The sequence below is a fragment of the Chrysochloris asiatica genome, unplaced genomic scaffold (assembly GCF_000296735.1).
Source record: "Chrysochloris asiatica unplaced genomic scaffold, ChrAsi1.0 scaffold00330, whole genome shotgun sequence".
Lineage (NCBI taxonomy): Eukaryota > Metazoa > Chordata > Mammalia > Afrosoricida > Chrysochloridae > Chrysochloris > Chrysochloris asiatica.
Window position 1 is genome coordinate 2,349,921 of NW_006408848.1, and position 25,566 is coordinate 2,375,486.

Consider the following 25,566-nt stretch of genomic DNA (forward strand, 5'->3'; position numbering starts at 1 on the left):
TAAGCTTTCAAGAGGGAACCTAGATCCAGAGGGCCTGGAGGAAGATAGAATCTCCACTGAGTAGTATCCAATCTGTCTAGGCAGGGCTGATGAAATGAAATGCAGATAGGTCTCTTGTGATACAATAATGAATAATTGTTATCAGGACTGATTGTCAGGGTTGGAAATGTAAAGGTAGATGTTTTATAGCAAGGAGGGGAGTGATTAACTTCTCAGTATAGAAGCGGAGGTCCCTAGGACCATCAATGGAGAAGAGCGGAGAGCAGGGCCCTACCCAGAGAAGCAGTGGTGCCTGAGATGGAGGCAGAGACGATGACGTGGAGTGATGGAGCATCTGGGGACTTTAGATCGAGAGAGGGATTGTAACCATGGCAATGAAATGATATATGATAGAATGAATGTAAAACTAATGTTCTCCCATGTAAACTGTCACATAATTCACAATAAAACATTTACACACACACACAAAAAAAAAAAAAAAAAAAAAAAAAGAGAGGACCATCGCGCAGCCTCTTCCCCACTCCCTTTATCTCCACCTGCTCTTTTCAATCTGTATATTAGGTAGGTCCACACCTTTGATGTCTAGAACATCTCTCTTCAATGAAGGAATGTTTTGGAAAATGCTGGTAATATTTCCCCAACTGAGCTCAGCCATTAGCTCATGAGTGATTTACTGCCTTCAAAAAAGGTGTTAGTTTCCACTTAATTTTTTAAAATAAAAATATCCCTAAACCTCAATCCTCAAGTGTCTGTATTACATTCCCACATGATTTAATCTCACCAGTTTCTAAGCTATATTTACAGTCTAATGATGTTAGTTCCCTTTTTCTGTAGCCCGATGGGTTCTTTTTTGGCTCCACTTATCTGAGTCTTGATTAGAAATCCATGCTAACTAACTTACAGGCTGGTTATTGGAAATCCATCATGACTGACAGAGCAAATGAAATCTCTTTATGTGTAGTCAGCAGAATCTGCTTCTTCCATGTGCCAGAGAAGGCCCATGAGGCTTGGGGAATTTGAAAAATTTAGGGGCTTAGCTTACAGATGCATTATCCAAATGGCTCTCAGTGAGCCAGGGTGTGAATTCTCATTCCATGTTTCTGGCACAATCAAGCTATTCGGATTTGTTGAGGGGATTTTCCTGTGCTGCTTCTCTCTCCCGCCCCAAGCTAAGCAATTACAATTTAACCACATGGTCAGAGGCTCTGGTAATGGGAAACCAGCGCTATTATAACTTGGAATGAAGGAAAGACAAAAAGTGACAGAGACTAAATCAAAAGGGTAGTGACGTTCCCCACAAGGCAGACTTCCACTCACTGTCAACTGGAAGGCCCTACTAGAAAAGAAATAGTCCTGGCTGGATCAAGATAGCAGACTGGAATGCACACCACAGTCTTCTTGTTCCACCCAAAACTCCCAGGAATGGCAGAAAAGATATTTTCCTTGAGCATGTTAGAAAACCAAGGAATGTGCTTGATAGACCAAAAGCTATGAACAGTTTTTACAAAACAAAGAAAGGCAGATTCTTTTGTTCTTCCTGAAGAAGAGAGTTATAACTCAAAATCAAGAGAGACTGCTGCAAAGGAAGGAAGATCAAGGGTGCTCCCATCAGAGGTGTTTGCCATCAGGAACTGGAGGGATCAGACCCAGGCAGATAGGATGACTAATTAGCCAGGAGGAATGGTGGTAGTGGTGGTTGCTGTGTGCCATAGAGTCGGTTCCGACTCATAGCGACCCTGTACAGGGTTTCCGAGGCTGTAAATCTTTACGGGAGCAGAAAACCTCATCTTTCTCCCGCATAACAGCTGGTCGTTTCGAACTGCTGACCCTGAGGTTTGTAGCCCGATTTGTAACCACTACGCTACAGAGCTCATTAGTCTAGCTGAAAATCTCCTAACCAGTCCCCCTGCCCCCAGCTGCATTGTGGTCCCAACAGACACTGACACCAGTTCCATGAAGGGCCTCCATAAACGGCTTCCAGATTGAGTGCCCTGGACATAGGTAACACAAAGGCCTATAGGAACTCCAGCTAGTGCCAGGCCCTCTGCAGTCACACCCGTTCTGCATTGGCTAGTTCAGGTGAACTGCTATGCAGGGAGGTGTACTTTCAAAGGCACACACCTGAGAAGCATACAAGACGTGACCAAACCCCAAACAAGATAGATCCCAAAAGAAAATCATCAAACTTTATAAAAACAAAGACAAGGAAAAAATCCTGAGAGCAATTCGGGAAAACTGAAAAGTTACCTACAAAGAAGAACCAATAAGTCTAAGCTCTGATTTCTCAGCAGAAACCATGCAGGCAAGAAGGCAGTGGAATGACATACAAAACTCGGAAAGAAAAATATTGCCAACAAAGAATCATATATCCAGAAAAGCTGTCCCTCAAATACAATGCTGAAATTAGGACATTTATAGACAGAAACTAAAGGAATTTTTAATAACTAGATCCACTTTAAAAATATATATATACTACAGAGAGTTCTTCGGACAGAAAGATAAAGCAGACAAAAGCCTAAGATTAACATACGTGATAATACCACCCAGAACTCAATCCAGATATTTAAAGTATAACACACCTACAAGACTGCAAATAGGGAACCAGAGATATCAATTTATAATGAAGTCAACTACAAAGCAAAAAGAGGGAACAGTGTAGTTATGGAACTTATAAATGGCTAGGAAGTCAAGTAGATTTCAAGATACTACAGATGTTTTAAATGAGGGAAAATTAATAAGTTACAAGGTAACCTCAAAGACAAACCCTCATCTATTTGTCCCACTGTGGTAGCTTGCATGTTGCTGTGATTCTGGAAGCTATGCCACCAGTATTTTGAATACCAGCAGGGCCACCCATGGTGGACAGACTTCAATTGAACTTCTAGACTAAGACAGACTTGGAAGAAGGAGAGGCAGACTACTGCTGAATGTTTAGTCACTGAAAACTTTCTGAATAGCAGTGAAACACTGACAGCACCAGAATATTGAAACAGGATGAAGAGCACCAGAATATTGTCTGAGAGTGTACCGGAAGATAAGCCCCTCAGGTTGTAAGTCACTCAGAATATAACTGGAGAAGAGCTGCCGTCTCCTCAAAGTAGAGTTGACAGTGATGATGTGAATGGAGTAAAAGCCTTTAGGACCTTCAAGTGCTGGTGGGGCACAACTCAAAATAAGGAGGGTCAGAGAAAAAGAGGAAGACCCCCCAACGAGATGGATCAGCCAGGTGACATCACTGATGGCGTCAAGTGTGGCGGCGGTAGTGAGGTTGGCCCAGGATCAGACATTGTTTCATTCTGCTGTGCATGGGTTCACTATGAGTCGGTTCTGACTCGATGGCACCTGACAACAACAACAACAACAACATAACCTTGAACATATTCTACCTGAATTTAGAGATCATCTCAAGAACAGATATGATGCATTAGACACTAATGACCAAAATCCAGAAGAGCTGTGGGATGACATCAAGAACATCATACAGCAGGAAAGAAAAAGGTCATTAAGAAGACAAAATGAATGTCAAGAAATGAAGGAAGAAAGACCAAAATGAATGTCAAAAGAGACTCTGAAACTTGCTCTCCAGCATAGCAATGCTAAAACAAATGGAAGAAATGAGGAGGTAAAAGAGTTGAACAGAAGATTTCAAAGGGCAGCTTGAGAAGATAAAGTCATATATTATAATGAAAAGTGCAAAGATCTGGAGTTCGAAAACTAAAAGGGAAGGACACGCTCAGCATTTCTCAAGCTGAAAGAATTTAGGAACAATTCAAGCCTCAATCACAATAATGAAGGATTCTTTAGGCAAAATACTGAATGATGCAAAAAGTATCAAAAGGAGATGGAAGTCATTTAAACAGAACATTTAAATGATGGAAGTTATTTAAACAGAAAAAGGGGACACTGAATGGTTTAAAATCAAGAAAGGTGAGGGCCAGGGTTATATTCTTTCACTGTACCAAAACTAAATGGTTGATGTTCAATCATTTTAAGAGGTAGCATATAGTCAAGAGCCAATGTTATTGAAGGAAGAAGTCCAAGCTGCACTTAAGACATTGGCAAAGAGCAAGGCATTGGGAATACAAGGGCAACAAGTGAAATCTTTCAACAAACTGATGTGATATAGGAGGCACTCACTCATCTATGCCAAGAATTTGGACGACAGCTACCTGGCCAACTGAGTAGAAGAGATCCATACTTGTGCCCATTTCAAAGAGAGGTGACCCAATGGAATGCGAAATCATTGGGCAATATCATTAATATCGCAGGCAAGTAAAACTTTGCTAAAGATAATTCAAAAACAGTTGCAACAGTATGTTGACAGGGAACTGCCATAGGTTCAAGTCAGATTCAGACGAGGACATGGAACGAGGAATATCATTGCTGACGTCAAACAGATTTTGGCTGAAAGCAGAGAATACTAGAAAGATGTTTACCTGTGCTCTTGATTGTGTTGACCATGGCAAATTATGGACAGCACTGCAGAGAATGAGTATTCCAGAACATTTACGTGCTCACGAGGAACCTATCCATAGACAGTCATTTAAACAGAACAAGGGGACACTGAATGGTTTAAAATCAAGAAAGGTGATGGTCAGGGTTATATTCTTTCACCATACTTATTCAACCTGTGTGCTGAGCAAATAATCTGAGAAACTGGATTATAAGAAGAAGAAGGTGGCATCAGGATTGGAGTAAGGCTCATTAACAACCTACAATCAATATGCAGATGATACAACCTTGCTTGTTGAAAGCGAACAGACTTAAAACACTTACTGATGAAGATCAAAGACCACAGCTTTTGGTATGGGTTGTATGTACCTCAGTGTAAAGAATACAAAAATCCTCACCACTGGACCAATAAATAATATAATGATAAATGGAAAAAGGACTTCACTTTGCTTGGATCCACCATCAACATTCATGGAAACAGCAGTCAAGAAACCGAATCACGTATTGTATTAGGCAAATCTGCTGCACAAGACTTCCTTAAAGTGTTCAAGAGCAAAGATATCAGTTTGAGGACTAATATGTGCCTGACAGAAGACATGGTATTTTTAATAACCTCATAGGCACGTGAAAGTTGGATAAAGACTGTAAAAGAATTGATGCACTTGAGTTGTGGTGTTGGAGAAGAATATTAAAGGTACCCCGGAATGCTTGAAGAACAAGTAAATCTATGTTGGAAGACGTACAGCCAGAATGCTCCTTAGAGGCTGAGATGGCCAGACATCATCACTTATACTTTGCACATGCTGTCAGGAGGGACCAGTTCCTGAAGCAGGACATCATGCCTGCTAAAGTAGAGGGACAGCAAACAAGAGGGAGACCCCTCAATAAGATGGGCTGGCATAATGGCAGCAACAATGGGTTCAAGCGTAGCCTCCATTGTAAGGATGGTGCAGGAGCTGGTATTGTTTCTTTTGGTTGTATACAGGGTCACTACGAGTCAGAACAGATTTGAAGGCACTTAACAACAATCTCAAAGAAAACTGATATACTTCACATTAAAATACAAAATAAGGAAAACCAGAAAGATTTAGTAAACAATAACACAATAGAAACGAAAATGAATTAGAAAACCCATAAAAAAAAACAAACAAAAAAAAACAGACTCCACGCTGAAAATTATGTGGAACAAAGAAACCAGCAGCACCACAAAAAAACCATAGCAAAGTGACATCAATCAATTCATACCTATTGATAATTTCACTGAAAGCAAATGGATTAAATGCACAAGTAAAGAGACAGAAAGGCACAGAATGGATAAGAAAACAGGATCATTTAATATGCTGTCTACAGGAGACACATCAAAAAGATGGAGACACAAAAGAGGGAACAACTTTACAGCAAGGATCATTCCCACTCTCTCCATACACAGAGTAGACAGGGATGGGCAACTTGGACATTGGCTACTCAAAATGTGGTGGCTACAAAGGCAAGAAGTGACTGGCTTACGAGCTTTCAAGAGGGAGCCTAGATCCAGAGGGAGCGGAGGAAGGAGAATCTTCACTGAGTAGTATTCAATCTGTCTAGGGGGGGGCTGATGAAATGAGATGGGTATAACACTCATGCAGCACAATAGCAAATAATTGTTATCAGGACTGACAGTAAGGGTTGGAAATGTAAAGGTAGACATTTTGTAGCAAGGAGGGGAGTGATTAACTTTTCAGTCCAGGAGCTGAGGTCTCTAGGACCATCAATGGAGAAGAGCCGAGAGCGGGACCCTACCCAGAGAAGCAGTTATGCCTGAGATGGAGGCAGAGATGACGATGTGGAAAGATGGAGTGCATGGGGACTTTGAAACCCAGAGAGGGAGAGGGGCTGTGTGCTGATGACCGGGGGACAGGCTTGCAGGGTATACCCTTTGGTTGGTTGATGATGCATCGAGGGGATTGTAACCATGGCAATGAAACGATATACGATAGGATGAATGTAAAGCTAATGTTCTCACATGTAAACTATCACATATTCACAATAAAACATTAAAAAAAAAAAAGATGGAGACAGCCAAAATACCTATCATCAGAAGAATGGTTAAATAAACTTTGGTACATACATACAAACAATGGATTACTACACAATGTTGAAGAATAACAACGAATCTGTAAAACACCTCACAACATGGATGAACCTGGAAGATGTTATGCTGAGTGAAATTAGTCAATCACAAAAGGACAAATGTTGTATGAGATCACTATTGTAAAAAGTTAAGAAAAGCAGACCAGTTCTCTATTTTGAAAACGTACTTTTACTTTGCTAATAAACTCCAAGTGTTTGGGGCAGAGGGGTGGGGTGGGATGGGGAGTGAGGGAGGGGTAGTTAAGAAAAGGTTTTCTTGATAAAATAAACATTCTATTCTGGTTTACCAAGGAGCTCTGGCAGTATAGTGGTTACGAGTTGGGCTGCCGCAAGATCAGCAGCTCGAAACTACCAGCAGTTCCACAGGAGAAAGATGAGGCGTTCTGCTCCCATAAAGATTTACAGCCTCAGAAACCCTGTGCAGGGTCACTATGAGTCAGAACCGATAACATGATACTTAACAACAACAACAACATTATGGTTACCAGAGGATGGGATGTGGGGAAAGGAATGCAAGTTAGTAAGTTGAGGTAAATACTGTTAACTTGGTACATGGAAGGGATTGCAATCATTATAATGAAGCAAAGAATATGATTTATTGAATGTAAAACGGATGATCTACACTTTAAATCTTCACTCAATTCACAATAAAGATTTTGAAAACAAAAAAAGAGAGAGATTACAGTGTTTATCAAATAAAAAAACTCAAGAGATAGACCATATACCACAATAGATATAGGGAAAGGATAAATTAGTAAACTGGTATACTGAACTGAAGGATTCTCTCTAAAGCTCTCTAAAACTAGTCTGATACAGCAGCCACCAGTCAGTCACATGTGGCCATTGAGCATTTGAAATGTGGCTCATCCTCATGGCGATGTGACAGGTGTAAAACAGTATACCGGATTTTGAAGATTTAGTACAAAACGGTAGCAGATACTGCAACAGTTTTTTAATTGATTACATGCTGAAATGACAATATTTAAGATATATTGGGTTAAATAAAGTGTTTTTAAGACCAATTTCATGAAAGCACTCTAGATGTGAAACAAAGATTCACCTCTGTTTTTTTGAACTAAACCCCCAAATATGGTATATTATAATTATTTTACCAATTAAAAAAAATCAAACTAACTTCAAATGTTTCTTTTTACATTTTTAAATGTACTTGTTAAAAAAAATTTAAATGTCTTTTGGTCCGGACTGCTCTACAACATAATACAACAGGACAGTGATCAAAAGCATGAAAAGTTAGACATGGAAGGCAGAGAGAGATGAATCAATATTTGGCTTCTTTGCAGAAGTGGAAAAAGAATGCAGGCGAAGAAACACAAAAAAAAAGAGGAAAATTTCCCTGAGCTGAATAAACACAGGAGATCTTCTGATTGAAAAGACTGCCAGTGCTGAAAGCAAGCATTCCCACTGAAGTCAGAATGCTTGCTCTTGGGTCAGTACTTTACACTGGACCGCACTTACCAACAACATTTAACACTATCCGGGAGATTCTCATCCATGCAGTAGCACAACAAACAAAGGAGTGATACAAAAGAATGAAGAGACTAGATTTCCCTATTTGCAGATGATATGTTTGCGTATATACTTGGCCCTCTCTCTGGGCTTCTGAAAGGCCTAATGTATACTGGGTTTCTCCATTTCTCCCCTCAAGTAAGGGGTAAAAGCAGCACATATCAGTACCTCCTCCTTCCCAGACAGGCCTGTTATGATCTATGATGAGCAGCTGACATTAAGCAGACAGTAGAATGTAGAACAAAGCCTTTGCTCATCTGGGTCATGAGACAGGTGCTTACCGGCGGATGGCGTTGGTGAACTCTGCAGCCAGCTCACTCTCATTGCACGCTGTCCTGAGCTCAGCTAGGGACAGAGATGGGGAGGCAGCATCAGCACACTCCTGAGAAGAGAAAAAGCATTTTGTTAGACCGGAAACCATGACTGACTCCACACTGGAAACTCACATCTATTTTGCAGCCAAGCACATTTGGTAAACAGTGCGGTAATCGCAGAATCATGAGGGTGCAGCAGCACCTTAGATCGTACTGAAGGGTAAAGTCTGACAGCAAACACAAGAAAGACTCCTTTACTCCCAGAAATCTGGTACTTTTCCAGGCTGGTCAGTGGGCAGTGATGACTCCTAGTGTGTTCTGGGTACTCACTGTATGCAGGATACTGGGCTACACGCTCCATATACATTAACTCATTTAGTCATCAAAACAACCTGCTTAGGCAAGTACTTTTCTTTTTAAGTTGTGGTAAATATGTAAGTAACAGAGGGGCCCTGGTGGCGTAATAGATTATGAGCTGGGCTGCTACCTGCAAAGTTAGTAGTTCAAATCTATCCAGTCACTCCACAAGAGAAAGATGAGGCTTTATGCTCCTGTAAATATTTACAGCCTATGAAACTCTAAGTAGGACCACTATGAGTCAGAACCAACTCAGTGACACATAACCACCAACACCACACAGGTAACAAAACATCTGCCGTTTTAACAATGATCAAATGTGCAGTTTAATGATATGGATTATACTCATCATAGTTAGCCTAAGTTCTGAGGCTCACAGAAAAAGAGGAAGACCCCCAATGAGATGGATTGGCCAAGTGGCAGCATCGGTGGACACAAGCGTGGTAACAGTAGTGAGGTTGGCCCAGGATCGGGCAGGGTTTCGTTCTGCTGTGCATAAGGTCGCTATGAGTCGGTACCAACTCGATGGCACCTAACAACAAGTTCTGAAATAACATCATGCTTAATAGAAACTCAATTTCCCTTAAGGTTGAATCCTATTTCCCCCTCCCTTCCACCTACCTCTCATAACCAATCACCATAAACTTTGGTCTCTATGCACTTGCCTATTCTAGATACTGCATATAAGTGGGGTCATACAGTATTTGTCCCTTTGTGACCCATGTATTTCTTTTAAGAATTTTCAACATTCATCCATTCTGATCTATGTATCAGACTTCAGTTGTCTCTAGGCTGAGTAATATTCCATAGTATATAAGTAGCACATCCTGTTTATGCATTCACCTGTTGATGGGGACTTAAGCTGTTTCTACCTGTTGACTATTGTGAATAGTACCACAATGAACACACCGGTGTACAACTATCTATGTTCCATTTTCCAGAGGAAGAAACTAAGGCAAAGAAAAATGAAATTGCTCCAAGTTCATGGAAATCATGGAATCAGGATGCAAACCCAGATCAGTGTTCTTAATCACTAGGTTAATCCTCATGCCATTCATAAAGAAGTAAGACATGTGAACTTCCTCACCTTTCCATTCCATTTCTCCTTGGGAAAACCCATCATTAGCTAAATTTAGGACTTTTGCTGGGTTGAATGTAATCATTGAAAAAAAAAAAAAAAAAAGAAGAAACAAGGGTGAGGAAGGAAACACCATGTTTGATGGGACCCTAGACATCATCTAAACCAAATCCTCTCATTTTGCAGATGAGGAAATGCATGAGACAGAACTCCTAAATCCCAGCTAAGGCTCTATCTGTAAAGCAATGATCACACCTGGATGAATGCTCTTCTCTGTAAGTAGACAGAGAGCAGCAGCTACACTACATAGAAAAGTGGCCAGAGGGGAGGGGTGGGGTAGGTGGGTGGGAAGCACTAATCTGATCATTTACTCAGTACACACTTACTGAGCATCTACCACACCCCAAACCTGAGAATATAAAAAGCTGGAGATAAAAACAGTAATTAATAACATGACGTGATGAGAGCGATAAAGACGTATGATCCTAGTGCTAGAAATCCAGATGTCAGGAGGCTACAACATCTCCCTCAAGCCACTCTGAGTAAGAAATGCTGCTGGTGCCAGGGGTTCCCTCTGCAGCAGCCCTGCCAGCATGTGAACACCCCTTCCCCTTTCCTTTACCATCCCTGTCACCCTGACTGCCTTCCCTCTCCTTCTCTATCTTGCTGTCCTTGTAGACCTAGCACAAGTCTCCCCTCCCACTAGATTCTGTCTAGATTCTCACAACATCCACTATTATGTATGTCAAGTCCCTATGAGACTGAGCTCCTTTGAACATTTCCTGTGACTGTGAGCTCCTTAAAGACAAGGTTGTCGTTGTCTGGGAGTCCCTGAGTGGTGCCAATGGTTAACGTATTTGGCTAACATGTTTGGCTGCTAACCAAAAGGTTGGAGGTTTGAGTCTAATCAGAGACACCTTGGGGGTGTCAAAGACCTGGCAATCTACTTCCAAACAATAAGCCATTGAAAATTCTGTGTATTCATTGAAAAGTCCTACTCTGACACATTTGGGGTTGCCATGATTTGGAGTCTTTGTCTCACCCACTGAACGTCTTACTATAAATAAAATTGATAACATTTGTCGAATATAAATAAGAACTATAAGAGTCTGATGCAACTTGGATAAGTTTTGGGACCTAGCTGTGTCGACTTGATGGAATTTTTATAAACAAGCACAAACATCCAGCCAGAATGGATGTTCTAGACCTAAATTTGGTCTGCCACCTGTTTCTGCATGCTAAGAATGTTGTTTACATTTTTAGAAGCCTAAAAAAAAAATCAAAATAATATTTTGTGAAATTATATGAAATACAAATCGCAAACTTATACGAAGTCTAAATTACAGTGTCCATTAACAAAGAGCATCTGGAACACAGGTACATCCTAAGGACTCAGGTACATCCTAAGGACTTTGGCTTTCACGCTACAACTTTACAACGGCACAAGTGAGTTCTCACGGTGGAGTCCATGTGGTTTTCCAAGCCTGAAATTTTTATTATCTGGGCCTTTACAGGACAGTAAGTTAAATAAGTCTCTCTCTGGGCAATTTAGTTGGGAGTATTTGTTGGTAGATAAATGAAAGTTTGCTGACCCCCCCACCCTAGACTGCTTGCCTTTATCTGTCAATCAAACCCAACCTAACCCAACTCAACCCAACCCACTGCTGTCTAACTGATTCTAGCCCTATAGAACACAGAACAGCTCCATAGGGGTTCTAAGGACATAAATCTTTACAGAAGCAGACTGCTACCCCTGTCTCCTGTGGAGTGGCGAGTGGGTTCAAACTAATGACCTTTCAGTTAGCAGCTGAGTGCTTAACAGCTATGCCACCAGGGTTCCTGCATCTACCAACAAACACTCCAAAATAAATTGTACAGAGAGAGAGAGTTATTTAACTTTCCTTATTGTAAACTGAGTAGATCCTCAGTTTAACATTCAATAAATCTATTCTTTCATTTCATTTCGGTGATTACAACCCCTTCCATGTAACATCACTGATTTCACTTCCTCCCTGTGATTCTTGTTTCCATTTCACTTTCTTCTCCAACCATTTTTAATTTTGTCCTTGGGTAAATGACCTTGAATGGTTGACCATTCTATGGTATGCAGACCTCACCTACTGCTGCTGTCCTCCCTATAGACTATTCTACTTGACTGAAAATTTAGCCACGAGAATGAGTTCAGTTCCAGACCTGATGTGCGACCAAGGGCCACAGTCTCAGGTTGTCCTGGTATCTTTCTGACTAGTAAGCCTGGTGGTTTTTTTTTTTTTTTTCAATATTATTTTGAATTTTGTATCACATTTTCGCCCACTCTATCCAGGACCTTCTAATGTGATCCCTTTCAGAGAAATTGGTAGCTGGGCCCTATCTAGTTCTTGTAGTTTCAGGGTCTTAGAAATTGATGTTCATGTGCTCCAATTAGTCCATTGGGCTGATCTGAAGTATCTGCAGTTCCTCACTCTTATTTTTTTCTTCCAGGAAAGATCAATAGTTGCCCCTTAGACAGCTGCTCATGATCTTTTATTAAGATCCCAGTTGCTACTCACACAAGCAGGATGTAGAACACTGCCTTTATGGACTGTGTTATGCCAACTGACCACAGTGTTAGAAGGAGATTTATTGAACTAGTAAATGGTTCTAATACTTGACAGACAAAATAATCCAGTTTATATACTAATTTCATTACCTGAGCAACATAAGGCACTTTTGTAACAGCTTCTTACTTTACTGTTTAAAAAAAAAAAAATCATTTGGCCTTTTCCCTAAGAGAGATTTCTGTACTTTCAAGCCACTCCATGAAACACAGTACTTCCAGCAGTCAAAATAAATACCAAGAACTAAGGGAGAATGTTTAGTTCACAGGCCTTCCGGCAGGAACACAAACAGTCCATTTCCACCACACTCTAGGGACACACTTGGGAACACTGCGGCTCTGTCTCTTGGGCTCTGTTGGAAAGTAACCACTATCCAAACGCAAAAGACTAAAAAAAATGTTTAAAGGTGCTTGCCTGGAATAGAACATATCATCTTCCTGAGCGCCAATGCTCCCATATGAAACAGCACTGTGTCTGTCGGCCACAGCCCACCTCACCCTTGGACTGGACTCCCCAGGCATCTAGCAAACAGCACCACAGTGCCCTCACCACAGCTCCCTTTGTCAAGCCCAGATTGGATCAGATCACTTCCCTGTGGAACCCTCTCTACCCACTTCACAACAAGGCTGGCACCTCTCCAGCCAATGGGAACAGCTGCCCCTTCCTCCAGCTCTTCGCACATGCTGCTCCATTGGCGGAGGGCATGCTTTCTTCTCTACACTAGGTCTCAGCTCAGAAGTTTGTTTCTTCCAGGACCTGTAGCCTCTCCAATCTGGATTCTGTGCCTGGCACTGAGTGGGTCCTCATTCAGCCACTGTGTTGTGATCATGTTTACCCATCCATCTCCCCCAGGAACATAAATTCTTGGAAGACAGACCTTGTGCTGTTCACCATGTAACTGCCTCTAGCACTTCACCTAAGGCCTGGGCACACATTTATTGGCTGGCTCGAAGAGTGGAAAGCAGCTGGAGTCTTAGGGAGAGCTGGTCCAGATGCGTGCCCGGGGCTGTGTGCTCCCTTGATTCCTTAGTAGGTGGGAGTGGGGAAAGCATAGCTGTGACTATTTGTTTAGTTCTGATTTACGGTGACCCTATGTGCATCAGAGTAGACCTGTACTCTTCAGGGTTGTGAAGGGTGGCTTTTTCAGAAGTAGAATGCCAGACCTGTGTTCTACGGAGCCTCTGGGTAGACTTGAGTGCCCAATGTTTCAGTAAGAGCAGAGTTTGTGAGTGCATTAACTCTTTGCACCACCCAAGGACTCCTTTATCTATATAGGGAGTGATGGGTCACAGCCACGTGGCATTGGCACTGCTTTGTACTCCCGGGCACACAACTCTACTGCGGACTTCACTGTTTTCATGCCAGCTCAGCCAGGAGAAGTCTCTTATTAAGATAGTAGCATGTCGGTACATGCCCAAAGCCCCAGCCCCAAACAAATTAGGAAGAAAAAATACAGAGTCGTTTCCTAGGGTCCAGAAGCTCCTTTTCTCCCCTTCAATACAGTATTTGGAATAATTCTGAGACACAGGGTGATGGAATGAGTTTGGATTCTAGAAAAAAGACCCGTGGGCTGATGGGAGTGTTTGAGTTTGCAAGATTCTATCACCACACGTCCCACTCTGATGATTTACTCTGTGTAATCTCAGGGCTTGGCTTCCATCACCTCTGCCTTCAGGCTGCTCACTGCTTGTCACCTCACCAATGGCTAGAAATGTCAACTGAAGTTGGGGAGGCAATGCAGCCAAGAGAAAGGAGCCACTAGCTAAAGGCGGGGCACATCCTCATTCTGCAGCTGTAAATTAGGAGATACCTCATATTCTTTGAGGGGGCACCTCATTTCCCTTATGTAAAATGGGTAGCTCTCCCTTTCTCATAATAAATACAGTGCCTGGTACAGAACGCAACATGATAAGTGTTCAACAATTGTTGGCTGCTATGTGAGGGATGATTAGAAAAAGGAGGGGAAACCTATCAGACTATTGGGCAACATCGCTGATTGCTCCTCTGATAAGAAAACATTTCAACATAAAATTGGGTTGTTCCTTCCGTCCACCCCCTCTCAAATGTGTGGCTTTGGCTTCCTTCACTGCATTCAATATGTCATCTTCTTCTTGGATATCCAGAATTCCTATGCAAATCAAAACCCGAGGCAATGGGAGATAAAGGTGTAACCGGTGGAAGTGGGGCAGGCAATGAGGGCTCAGCCCAATGGTCCCCAGTGCCCTCAGCCCTACCTTTCCAGACTTGTCCTTGCTACCACTGCTGGTGGAGCTAAGGGACCTCATCCGCTGCTCCTTCTGCTCCTCAACCTCAGACTTCAAGTGCTCGATGTGCACCAAGTAGGCCTGCTCCTGGGCCTCCCGAGTGCTCAGCTTTAGCTCTAGAGCCTTCTTCTCTTTCTCCAGCAGATAGAGCTGGGCCTTCAGCTCCGCCATCTCCTCCTGCAGAGCAAGAATCAGCATATGAGGTGGAGGTGCCTGTGGCCTGAGAACAGGCTTGGGTTGGGAGAGTAGATGAGTGAGAAGCGGACTGTGGCTGGAACTCATGGATTTGTAAGTTACCACTTTGAAACCAGAGATAAAATGGTAGAGAAGAGACAGACAGATGTCTCCATGTCTCTGAAGGACTTATAGGGGCTATGTGCTTTATTGCTCTAAGAAGTAGGCATCTAGATCCACCTTCTTCCCTCTTGCAATGGGCACACCTGCCTTGTGGGAAACGTCCTGTGGCCTGCAGAGGCTGAGCTTTACCAGTCCAAGAGGTCGTGAAGGAGAGTCATCCATACAAGTTTGGGTCTGATTTGTTCCTATTTCCCTTTTCTGCCTTTCAGCTGAGCAGGCTGGTGAATAGTACCGCCGCAAAGATATTATTTCCCAGCTCTTGTGTATTCTGAGGGTCCAAATGTAATCAAAAAAGCCCATCACTAGTGACCATTCATCAGATAACTTCTGGCAGTACCTTAGGGAATTCAGATTTGAATTTCAGTCGAGAAAACGAGACAATGCTATCCTGGGACTAGGAGCCAGATCACACTGTCATTTATTGAGCACTTAGCACATGAAGGAACTCGCTTAATCCTGCCAGTTTCTCCATTTACAGATGAGAAATCAAGACATGGAGAGTCAAATCAGCCTGCCCAGGTTACTGGGTAAACTGAGAAGTCAGGGTTTGAACCCAGATTGTCAAGCTCAGAGTGCAGGCTCTTAACCACTAAGCTACAAGGAGGCTTCAAAAGGGTTGTAGGAAAATGGGATTAAAACATAATGGAGCTGAGAATGAAGCATCCAGCAGATATGAAATGAGGGGAGATACATACCGACTCGATGGCACCACCAACAACAACCTTTCCCTTCCTTCAAGATAAGCGCATGCATAACCTTAGCTCCCCTCACTCCTGCTGGAAGGTGAATTGACCTCCACATGGCCTCCCAGTTCAGCTCCCCAGCTGTCTCTATGATCCATGACTTCAAAGGATTCTTCACAAAGTTGAGTTAGTACCTTGAGAATGAGCCACCGAAGTTACTTATTCTGTTCATCCCTGACCTGACTCTTTAGAGGTAATAAGCCACAGGCCTGGTAGTCTCTCAGACAGCTCAGCAGACCCTGGAGTAAAGTTTGCACTTTCTAGTGTGGGGATATACCTAGGATTAAAATACTCAGGGCTGCAGGGTGATAGACCATGGATAGGGCAAAGTGTGTCATGATTACGCAGGAGATCACACCAAACCATTTCTAAAGATCAGTCAAAAAACCTGAATGAAAGGTGTTTCCACACAGAGAGACCTTCTCATCTTTTCCCATCAGAAGCAAGTTGTAAAGCTTCAAACAATACTGCATACTGAGTTAATGTGGATGGAGAGTCATTCCATGGACAAACATAATTAATTGGAAGCTTGAAAGAAGGAACAAGGAGCCTGTAGGTGTCAGAAATTGAGAAGGGAATTCTTCCAGAAGAGAAAGGCAAGGTGGAAACCGCACTAGCCCACAGAAACATTTGGATGCTGGTTGCTACAACCTGCAACTTTAAGTCAATACAAGGACAGGGCCTTGGCTTCCGTGAGGCAGAGCACTAAAACTGAGTTCCTACATGAGCTGGGACTCATGGAATGCCTACAGACCAGAAAACCTCCTCTCTGGATCGGTGACAAGAATACTTGTCATCTTTCCAGCTCTGGGTGGGGAAAGAAGGAAAAGTCTCTTAAAGAATCCAATCCTCAAAGTTGTGCCATGTGTAGGTGTGATACATAATAAAAACCAGTCCTACACCTTTGCAACTCATGGGTTGCTACAGACCTAAACATGGAACTACTCTGTAGGGACATCTGCAACCGAGGACTCCCACGGACAACACAGTGTTCACTGACAGTGAGCTAGTGCATACTCTTCCCTTGCCCTCTCTCCCTGTGTTGTTGGGTTCCGATTCATAGTGACCCTGTCTAGGATTTCCAAGGAGCAGTTGGTGGATCTAAATCGCTGACCTTGTAGTTCAAACCGACCTTGCAGTTCAGTGCATTATCTTGCAGTGCCACACCATGACTCCCTATCAACACACACATATTCCCTCTCAAAGAGGAAAGGATGCTTAACTAAAGTGAAGATTAACACTTTACAAGAAACCAGAAATAACAAAATATGAAAAACTATAAACACTTAAAGAGATAAAGGGATAGATGCCATAATGGAAGACTATAGCACTCGAAGATGAGTGGATTTGAAAGGGAACCAAGTAGATCATCTAGAAATGAAAAAGTGCATTCTTAAGATCATGTTTAAGAAGGAAAATCCTCAGAAAGTTAAGTTTCTTAGAGTTGCCTCAGAGAACAAAGTGGTGAAATCCAATACAATGTGCTGGTAATAGATTTGGTGAGATGAACAGATACTCCAAACACATTGGTTAGGGCACATGGGAGAGCAGGGTGACTCTGATGATTGTCTTTCAGTCAAGTCACAGGAAGGAAATTAAGCCAGAATGCTGACAATGGTGCCCCTGGATCATAATATTGTGGATTATTTCCCTACCAGCTTTTAAAATTTCAATTCTTCTAAAAAATTCTAAGAGGAGTACACATTTCATTTTTAAGTTGTAAATGGAATATTAGAACTTTAATTCTACCAAATTTCTTACACATTTGCCCGTATATCAAAAGGAAATTCCCAGTCTCTGACCAAAGGAAACATCACGACAGGAATAAATAATGGAGGGCAGCCTTGTGACTCATACCACAGGGTACAAGTGTATGCAAAGGAGGCCCGTTGACTGGGGACAAAAGTTACTGTGGTTCTAAACCTAAGGCCTGGCTCATGGCCAGTGAGAGGAAATTCAGCCAAGTTGTATGAAGAGTCTTCAGAGGAAACAAAATTCAAGGTCTGAGCTGAGTGGGTGGACCTGAGACAAGCTAGTTTGGAAACAAAAGGGGTGATTCCTTCATCTATTACAACTACCCAAAGTCCTCCCAGGCTTCACTAGACTGAAGTTAGTGTAGCCATCCAAGGCAGGGATGTTGAGCAAGTTACTCCCAAATATGTCAGGGGTGACTGCACTTATGGTCCATCCCTGTCCTCTCCCCAAGGGTGGTACAACGAGATGGAGGGTTTGCATTGTTTCACAATTCAAACCTCAGTGAATTTTCCCCAAGGACAGAGCTGGTCACAACAAGAGACTGGTCACGAGCTATTAGCTCAGCATACTGTGGCTCAGTCTGGCTTACTGCCTTGCCTCCAGTGTTTATACTGACTGTGACAACCCCCTTCCAGTAGAACACTCCTTCCTTATGTCTCAACATTACAGAACCCGGGATGGTGTCAATGAGGCCTTTACTCACAGGAGCACAAAGTTTGGAAAGCAGACTTGGGAACATAAATTCTATCTTTTCTCAATCCCTTGCTCCCCACAGCAAGAGGACCTGGCAACAGGGTTCTGGCCTGAAGGAAGAGCCTAAGCAGGTGCCTACTGTCAGTGGAGGTCTGCTGTGACGAAGCTGCAATGACAGTGTCTGTCTCCTGGACAGGGCCATGTTCTTAGCTTCCATCTTCAGAGACGAGCAAGTTGAAGGTGGAGGCCTAGTGCCTGGCACCCTGCCCAGAAACAGACGTGTGTCCAGCTGGATGGATGGTAGTTTATCCACTTCCCAGCCTTCTGAGAAAGCTTCCTCTGCCTTAGAAATACCAGCAGATCACTCAGCCAGCTGGGAGAGCAGCCCAAGATGTTTCCAGGAAACGCTGACAGGAACAGCACTAGCAAACATTCACTGGAAAGGCGGAACTATCAGTGCAGACGGAACACAGTACCAGAAGGGAGACGCTGTCAGGAAACCAGGGCCCTTGTCTAAACTCTGCAACTCGTCTCACCCTGCACTTCCCCCTACCACAAGGCAACATGTCAGCCATTAACCCAGGGCACTATGAAGTACCTTTAAGCATTTTGGAGATTGGGGTCATTTTACATGGACAGAGGTGTAACTCAACTATTATGGATTGTATCATATCCCCGCCCCCTCCCTCAAATATGTGTTGGAATCCAAGCGTTTGTCCATGTGGAAGTAATCCCATTTAGAAATAGTTTTCTTTGTTATGTTAATGAGGCCATAGCAATGTATGATGTGTTCTAAACCTAATCACTTCTGAGTTATAAAAAGAGAAAATTAGGCACAGAGGCGGACACAGGGAGAAGACAGATGCTATCTGATAACAATGCAGGCAGATGGATCAACAAGCTGAGGAAGTCCAATAATTGCTGACAGATAAAAAAGAAGGACCAACCTCTAGAACCCCCGTCTGAATTTGGACTTCTGCCTTCTGGAACTGTGAGAAAATATATATCTGTTCTTTATAGCTACTCACTTGAGGTATTTCTGTTACATCAGTACTAACAAAAACACACACTCCATCCTGTAAGGTCTGAACTAGATATTTCAAAGCTGTGACAAGCGAGGTATCCTCTGGAGCTCAGCTCTCCCCTTGGTGAACACATCTGGCTCAAATGACTCCCAGGTACACTGAAAATGAACTATTCTACACACAGACTCTGGCTCGCTTCTGAGGAGAGATAACTGCTCATTCTGCTTTCAGGGGCCTTTTACGCTGCCTTTTTGTGACAGCCTAGTGGATGGGCATTGGGTCCCACCCATCAGTCTACCTTCATGGCCATCAGCTCCTGCATCAGCACGGCATTCTCCAGGTCCAGTCTCTGGCTGTCTCCCCGGGGTTTGACATCGTAACTGAGGGGGTCGATGTGAATGCTCTCCAGCTCCAGCATGGTCAGCTTGACAGCAGCCCTATCATTCTTGAGTTGCTGGATGTAATCCTTCAGCCTCTGCTCGTCTTCCTTAGTGAACTCGGTATCGCAGCTACTGGCTGTGGAGCTGGTTGTGCTGAGAGGAGAAAACACACACATTTCTGTCATTCTAAATATGTTTCTTTATCCTTGCTCTTTCCCAGATCTCCAATACCCAACATTATTTAGCTGGGTTTTTTTGTTTTGGTTTTAAAGCATTCTTTATGGAACAGTAATCAATACCTTCTTTTAGGAAAGAAATGATGTGAAGAATAACAGGAATAAAAATGTTTATACCCTTGGACACAGGAGCTCTGGTAGCGTAGTGGGTTATGAATTGGGCTGCGAATCGCAAGGTCAGCAGTTCGAAACTACCAGCTGTTCAGCGGGAGAAAGATGAGGTTTTCTCATCTTCCATAAAGATTTACAGCCTCGGCAATCCTGTACAGGGTCGCTATGAGTTGGAACCAACTCCACGGCACATAACAACAACAACCCTTGGACACAGTATTGTAGGCCCTGAAAATGAATTCTAAGGAAATTATTTTGCCTAACTGAAAAGATGCACACACTGAGCTATCTCATGAAATACGATGTAAAACAGGATTCCAATGACAGTACAAAACGATGGGAAATGATGTGGTCATTATAATAATAATAATTACATTGGTGGAGATATTTTATGTGAGGAAATAGGATGAAATTTCCTTGCTTAAAGTATTATTGTTGTTGTTAAGGGCTGTTGAGTCAGTTTCGACTCACAGTGACCCTGTATAGGGTTTCCAAGGTTTTAAATATTCAAGAGATGAGAAAGCTTCTGTATCCCATAAAGTATCATGAATAATAATAAAACAAGGTGGACATGTGGACAGGACTTAGTGAAGACATGTTAAGGGAACAAAGCAAGCTGAAGACTAAAAGACTAAAATATGTACCTATATATGTGTGCGTATGTGAACATACTCACATGTATGTTCACATACACACACGAATCCACTGGCAGCAGGCTCACTGGGGGCAGGAGCTGACAGGAACAGTGGTGGAGGATGTTTTGCTCTGATTAACTTGTGTTGCTTGAATCTTATACCAGGTAAAACATAGGTGCAAGACTACTATAATATTAAATTAAAAAGTGGGATGTCCCAGGCTTCCACAACCATTCCTCCTGTATCCTGTTCTGAATATAGTGTCACCCGCAATCCAAGGGTTTCCAGACTGAACCCAGGGCTTGCAATGATCCGTGAATGTTTCTGGGGGGACCAAGACATCGCTGGAAGTGTGAACACAACGAAGAAATGGAAGCCAGTGCTCTCAACAGGATTCAGGCCTTTGATGATAAGGTTACCTTTGAGTAGGCCTAAAGGAGGTGAAAAAGGGAGCTATGGGGATATTTGGAAGAAAAGTGATCCAGCCAAAGGATATGGCAAATGCAAAAGCCTTGAGGCAGCGAAACTGGCCAGTGAGAATGAGGCTGACTGACAAGGAGTCAGGAAGGGGAGTGAAGGAGGAGATATGGGGGGTAGACTGGGGCAGGGTCACATCACATAACATTGTCATATCACGTAACATTAAGTTTGTATCTCCTCTAGAATTAGAGTGGGAGCCACTGGAAGGTTCTTAACAATGGAATGACGTGATCAGCCTTCTAGTTCAGCAGGGTCCCTCCGGCCATTGTGCTGAGGTGAGATGCAGGGAGGCAGGGGCGTAGGCAGGTAAACCCCTTAGGAGACTACTGCAATAGTGCTGGGGAGAATGGTGAAGAGAATGGTCAGCAGGGAGCAGAGAGGTAGTGAGAGGATGAAAATAGCAATTAGTAATCATCATCCTTTGTTTTCTCAAGAGAAGAGGAAATGCCCCCACCCCCACTTGGAAGACTTCAGGTGTTATTTCATGATGAAATGATGCTGCTTTAAAGAAGCACCAAAGAGCCAACAGTACTCAGAGCCCCCCACACTGGTAGTACAGGTGGGGTGAGAGCTGCCGAAGGAGCAGGACTTGTCCAAGGGTCTCATCATCACAGCAGCTCTCAAGAAAAGCCTTTCTGCAACAGCTTTGTGGTAGAGATGCCTCACACGAAACCACTTAAGTTGCACTCCGGGAGTTTATTTCTCAGATGGCCAACACTGAGGGATGGGACGACAGCGAACCCACAGACAAAATGAGCAATATAAAGAAAACAAACTGGTGTGGCCACATTGTTCACACACACACAGCAGCATTCCGTAGGGTGGAGTGGAAGCCGAGCTCAGAGTGCTGAGACAGCAAGGGGTTGTGGGTAGCAATCCTTGTCTTCCAGGGAGCTGGGATGAAGGATCACATCTGAGATCTTTCCCAGTGAGGCTGGAACGCCATCGCCTTTCTTTTCACGAAAAGGTCATTTGAAAAATTTCAAACATATAGAAAAAAAAAAAAAACAGAGCATAACCAACTTCAATATGTCTACCACCCAGATGACATCTTGTGATATTGTCTTCAAACTACATTATTTTGGAAAAACACATTATACTTGAGGAACATTTTGTTTCCTGTCATTTGAAAAAAGTTAGCTACAAAATTCAAACAGCGCTGAAAGCGACAGCTCTCCAATTACACAGCAGGCACTGAAGTAACAGTATTTCTTTTGGCTTTTCCCCATTTATCAGAATGGATCTACTCCAGGGGTTCTCAAAGTATCCCTGGTCTGGTATGTGGGGAAACTTGTTACAAAATGCACATTCTCAGGTCCACACCCTTCCCACCTTAGGGGTGGGCTCCATCAATCTGGTTTAACACCCATTCCAGATTAATCCTCACAATCAGAACCACTACACCACAGAATAAACCAGCATCGGCTGAGAAGCCTGTGAGGCAACTGAACCCACTCAAATTTTCTAGATAGAAATCACTATTCATTGTTTCTCTGCCATGTCCTAGCTCTACGGCCTAAAGTAACTTGCCTACCTTCTCTGGCTTCAGTCAAGTGTAGACACATAGAGTTCCTATCACCAAGTGTGGAAAGGATACACGGCACCTGCCTGGGGAGGAGGAAGTCTAGGCAGCAGCCTTCCTAACTACTTTTCCAATAGCCCCCCAAACACCCAACACTAGATTCAGGGATCCTTCCTAGGGAAGTTAGCCACTTACCACCAGGTCATTCAAGAAAACCTCTATCTGAGGGAGAAGAAAAGCTGCAAAGAAGTGAGTGTTCGAATAGACAGGATAAACTACGCAGAACAGTGTAAAAGAACATGCATGTTGGCGGGCAGGGACTGGAAGGTTCTGGGGTGGTTTGAAAGCATCTAGGACCTATGATTGGGGGCTGAGGAGGGTGGAGAGAAGGCTTTTGTTTTACCTTAACTCATATGGCTAGAGTTTTCAGAAAGGATGAAAAAGACAAAAGAACAAAAGCCCAGTCCACAGGTCCTATCCTACACAAAGCTCAGAGAATAATGTGTTTACCAGAACAAAGTTTAATTTCCAGATAAACCCCAGGTAACCGCATCCCCCCTCCTTCTTCCCTCTGTCCTTTCCAGGGCATCATGGGGACAGATCAGCTGAGGTTAATTACAAATCCACTTTATGCCCTTTATGTTCCACTGCAGAATATGATTATGACAATGGCAAAGAGAGGGGCGGTCACTGGCCTTTTCTCTGACCTCCTGCAGACAAAGGCGCTGGCAGTAGGTCTCCTGAGGGTCTGCCATCAGCCGCCGGGCTAGGGTTAAGTCATCCATTAACTCTCCCGGCTTGAAATGCTGGATGAGCTCAGTTGTCTAGGGTGGGGGTTGGGGGTGGGTGGGGAATAAATCATTTTCTGGGCAGGGCTGTATTATGTCTCCTCTTCAGGGTGGGAGGCTGGCTATGCAAGGGACTGTGGGCAGAGTGTAGGAGAAGGCTGCAGATGAAGAAAACTGAACCCCCAGAATGTTGTTGTTGTTGTTGTTAGTGACTTCAAGTTGGTTCCAACCCACAGCAATACTACATAAGGTTTCCAAGGAGCAGCTAGTAAGCTTGAACCTCCGACCATGCAGCTCAAACGACTTTGCAGTCCAGCGCATTAACACACAGCGCCACACCAGAACGGTAGAGCGACACATTTTTTGGCTTTTTGCTCTAGTTCTACAAAGAGCTCGGGTTTCTCCTTCTGGGGATGCTATCTAAGCTCACATCAGGCTGATGGACTCTGAATCTGTTCACTGCCAGTGGATCTTTCCTAGTGAGAACCGCAGATCCGCTGCCAGCTCACAGCAGGCTGCAGACTACCCTACTCTTGTGCCAGCCCTATGCACTGAGTGATGGGAGTATTCATTTCCAATAATAGTATTTCTGTCCCTTTCTACTAGATCCCACTCCCACCCTCAAGATGACACTTCACTCAGCTCATTAAAAGAGAAACTCAGTTTTCCTTTAGTTTCTTTTGCTCATTTTAGTAGAAAACTAAGAAGGGTGCGCTTCATTTCTTTTGTCTCAAAAATCATGATGGATTTTCCCTAAAGCTTTTAATCAAAGCACACTGATAAAGCTAGTCAGTCACTCAACATTACCTCGTTACACTGTCCATTAAAAACATGGACTTTCTGCTGAGGCCATAGCTGTATTTTCAAAAAGAAAATAACACCATTCCTGGACTCCTGCCAACAGAACCAACTGAGGCCACGGCTATAATTTTATTCTCCTGGCTGGTAACTGCCCCTCTGGTCCTCTTCTCCCAAACCATTAATCCTCCTGTTTGCTTCCAGAAATGCATCTGAGGCCTGACACTCAGGGTTCCGTTCGCAAGACCTTGAACAACACCTGACCATCAAACGGATTAGATTTCCCTCTGTTAGTGGGTTTCAGTGGGAGGAAATGAGACATGGTAATCCATGAACAGTTCCCACTCAAGCTTGATTTTTCTTTTCCATAAATTTCAGTTACAAACAAAAGTACTGTAACTATTATAATGATAAAAAGGTATGATGGTTTGGGACTTCTCATGGATTTCATATTTAAGATACACTCATGGAAGCAACAGTGAAGAAATCAAACAATTTACTGCATTGACAAATGTGCTGCATAAGACCTCCTTAAAGTGTTCAAGAGCAAAGATGAAGTTTGAGGACTAAGGTGGACCTGACCCAAAGCCATCGTACTTTCAATAGCCTCATATAGATGACTGTGGAAGTTGAACGATGACTGTGGAAGACTGAAGAAGAATCATGCATTTGAATTACGGTGTTTGTGAAAGTACCATGGACTGCCTTCAGAAGAACAAACAAATCTGTGGGGGTAGAAGTACAGCCAGAATATTCCTTTGAAGTCAGGATGGCGAGACTTCGTCTCTTGTACTTCAGACATGTTATCAGTAGTGAAAAAGTGGAGGGCCAGCAAAAAAAAGAAGACAATGATGACTCCCAAAGAGCTGGATTGACACAACGGCAGCAGCAATGGACTCAAACAAAACAGTAATTGTGAGGATGGTACAGGACCAGGCAGTATTTCATAGCACAGGGTTGCTTATGAGTCAGAACTGATTCAACAGTACCTAACAACATCAATGACAACATGTTTAAGAGAGACTGAGCTGCCCTGATTTGAGTGGGTGTGTGAAAATGAATTCTTAAAAAGGACTGAATGAAATCTGAGATAAAAGTCCTCTGTACTTTGATTGGAAGATCTACTTTGAGACTGAAATTAGTTCAAGGGTCATTCTTTTATGAGATCATCCTTGAAATTGTTGTTGTTGTCAGGTGCCATCGAGTCGGAACAGACTCATAGCGACCCCATGCACAGCAGAACCTCGCCAGATGGAACACATAGAAATCAAATAGACTACATCTGTGGAAAGAGAAGATGGAAAAGCTCCATATCATCAGTGAA

The 25,566-nt window shown here is 43.1% G+C and overlaps 1 protein-coding gene across 1 annotated transcript in view; it reads right to left on the bottom strand.

The window, feature by feature from the left end:
* Positions 1 to 25,566, bottom strand: part of MCC (mutated in colorectal cancers) — a 402,058-nt gene that overhangs the window by 27,996 nt on the left and 348,496 nt on the right. Inside the window, exons 13-15 of the mRNA XM_006875517.1 lie at positions 19,591 to 19,825; positions 14,690 to 14,896; positions 8,391 to 8,491 (exon numbers count right to left, since the gene is read on the bottom strand). Of these exons, the coding sequence (XP_006875579.1) occupies positions 8,391 to 8,491; positions 14,690 to 14,896; positions 19,591 to 19,825 (543 nt within the window). The remainder of the gene's footprint in view (positions 1 to 8,390; positions 8,492 to 14,689; positions 14,897 to 19,590; positions 19,826 to 25,566) is intronic.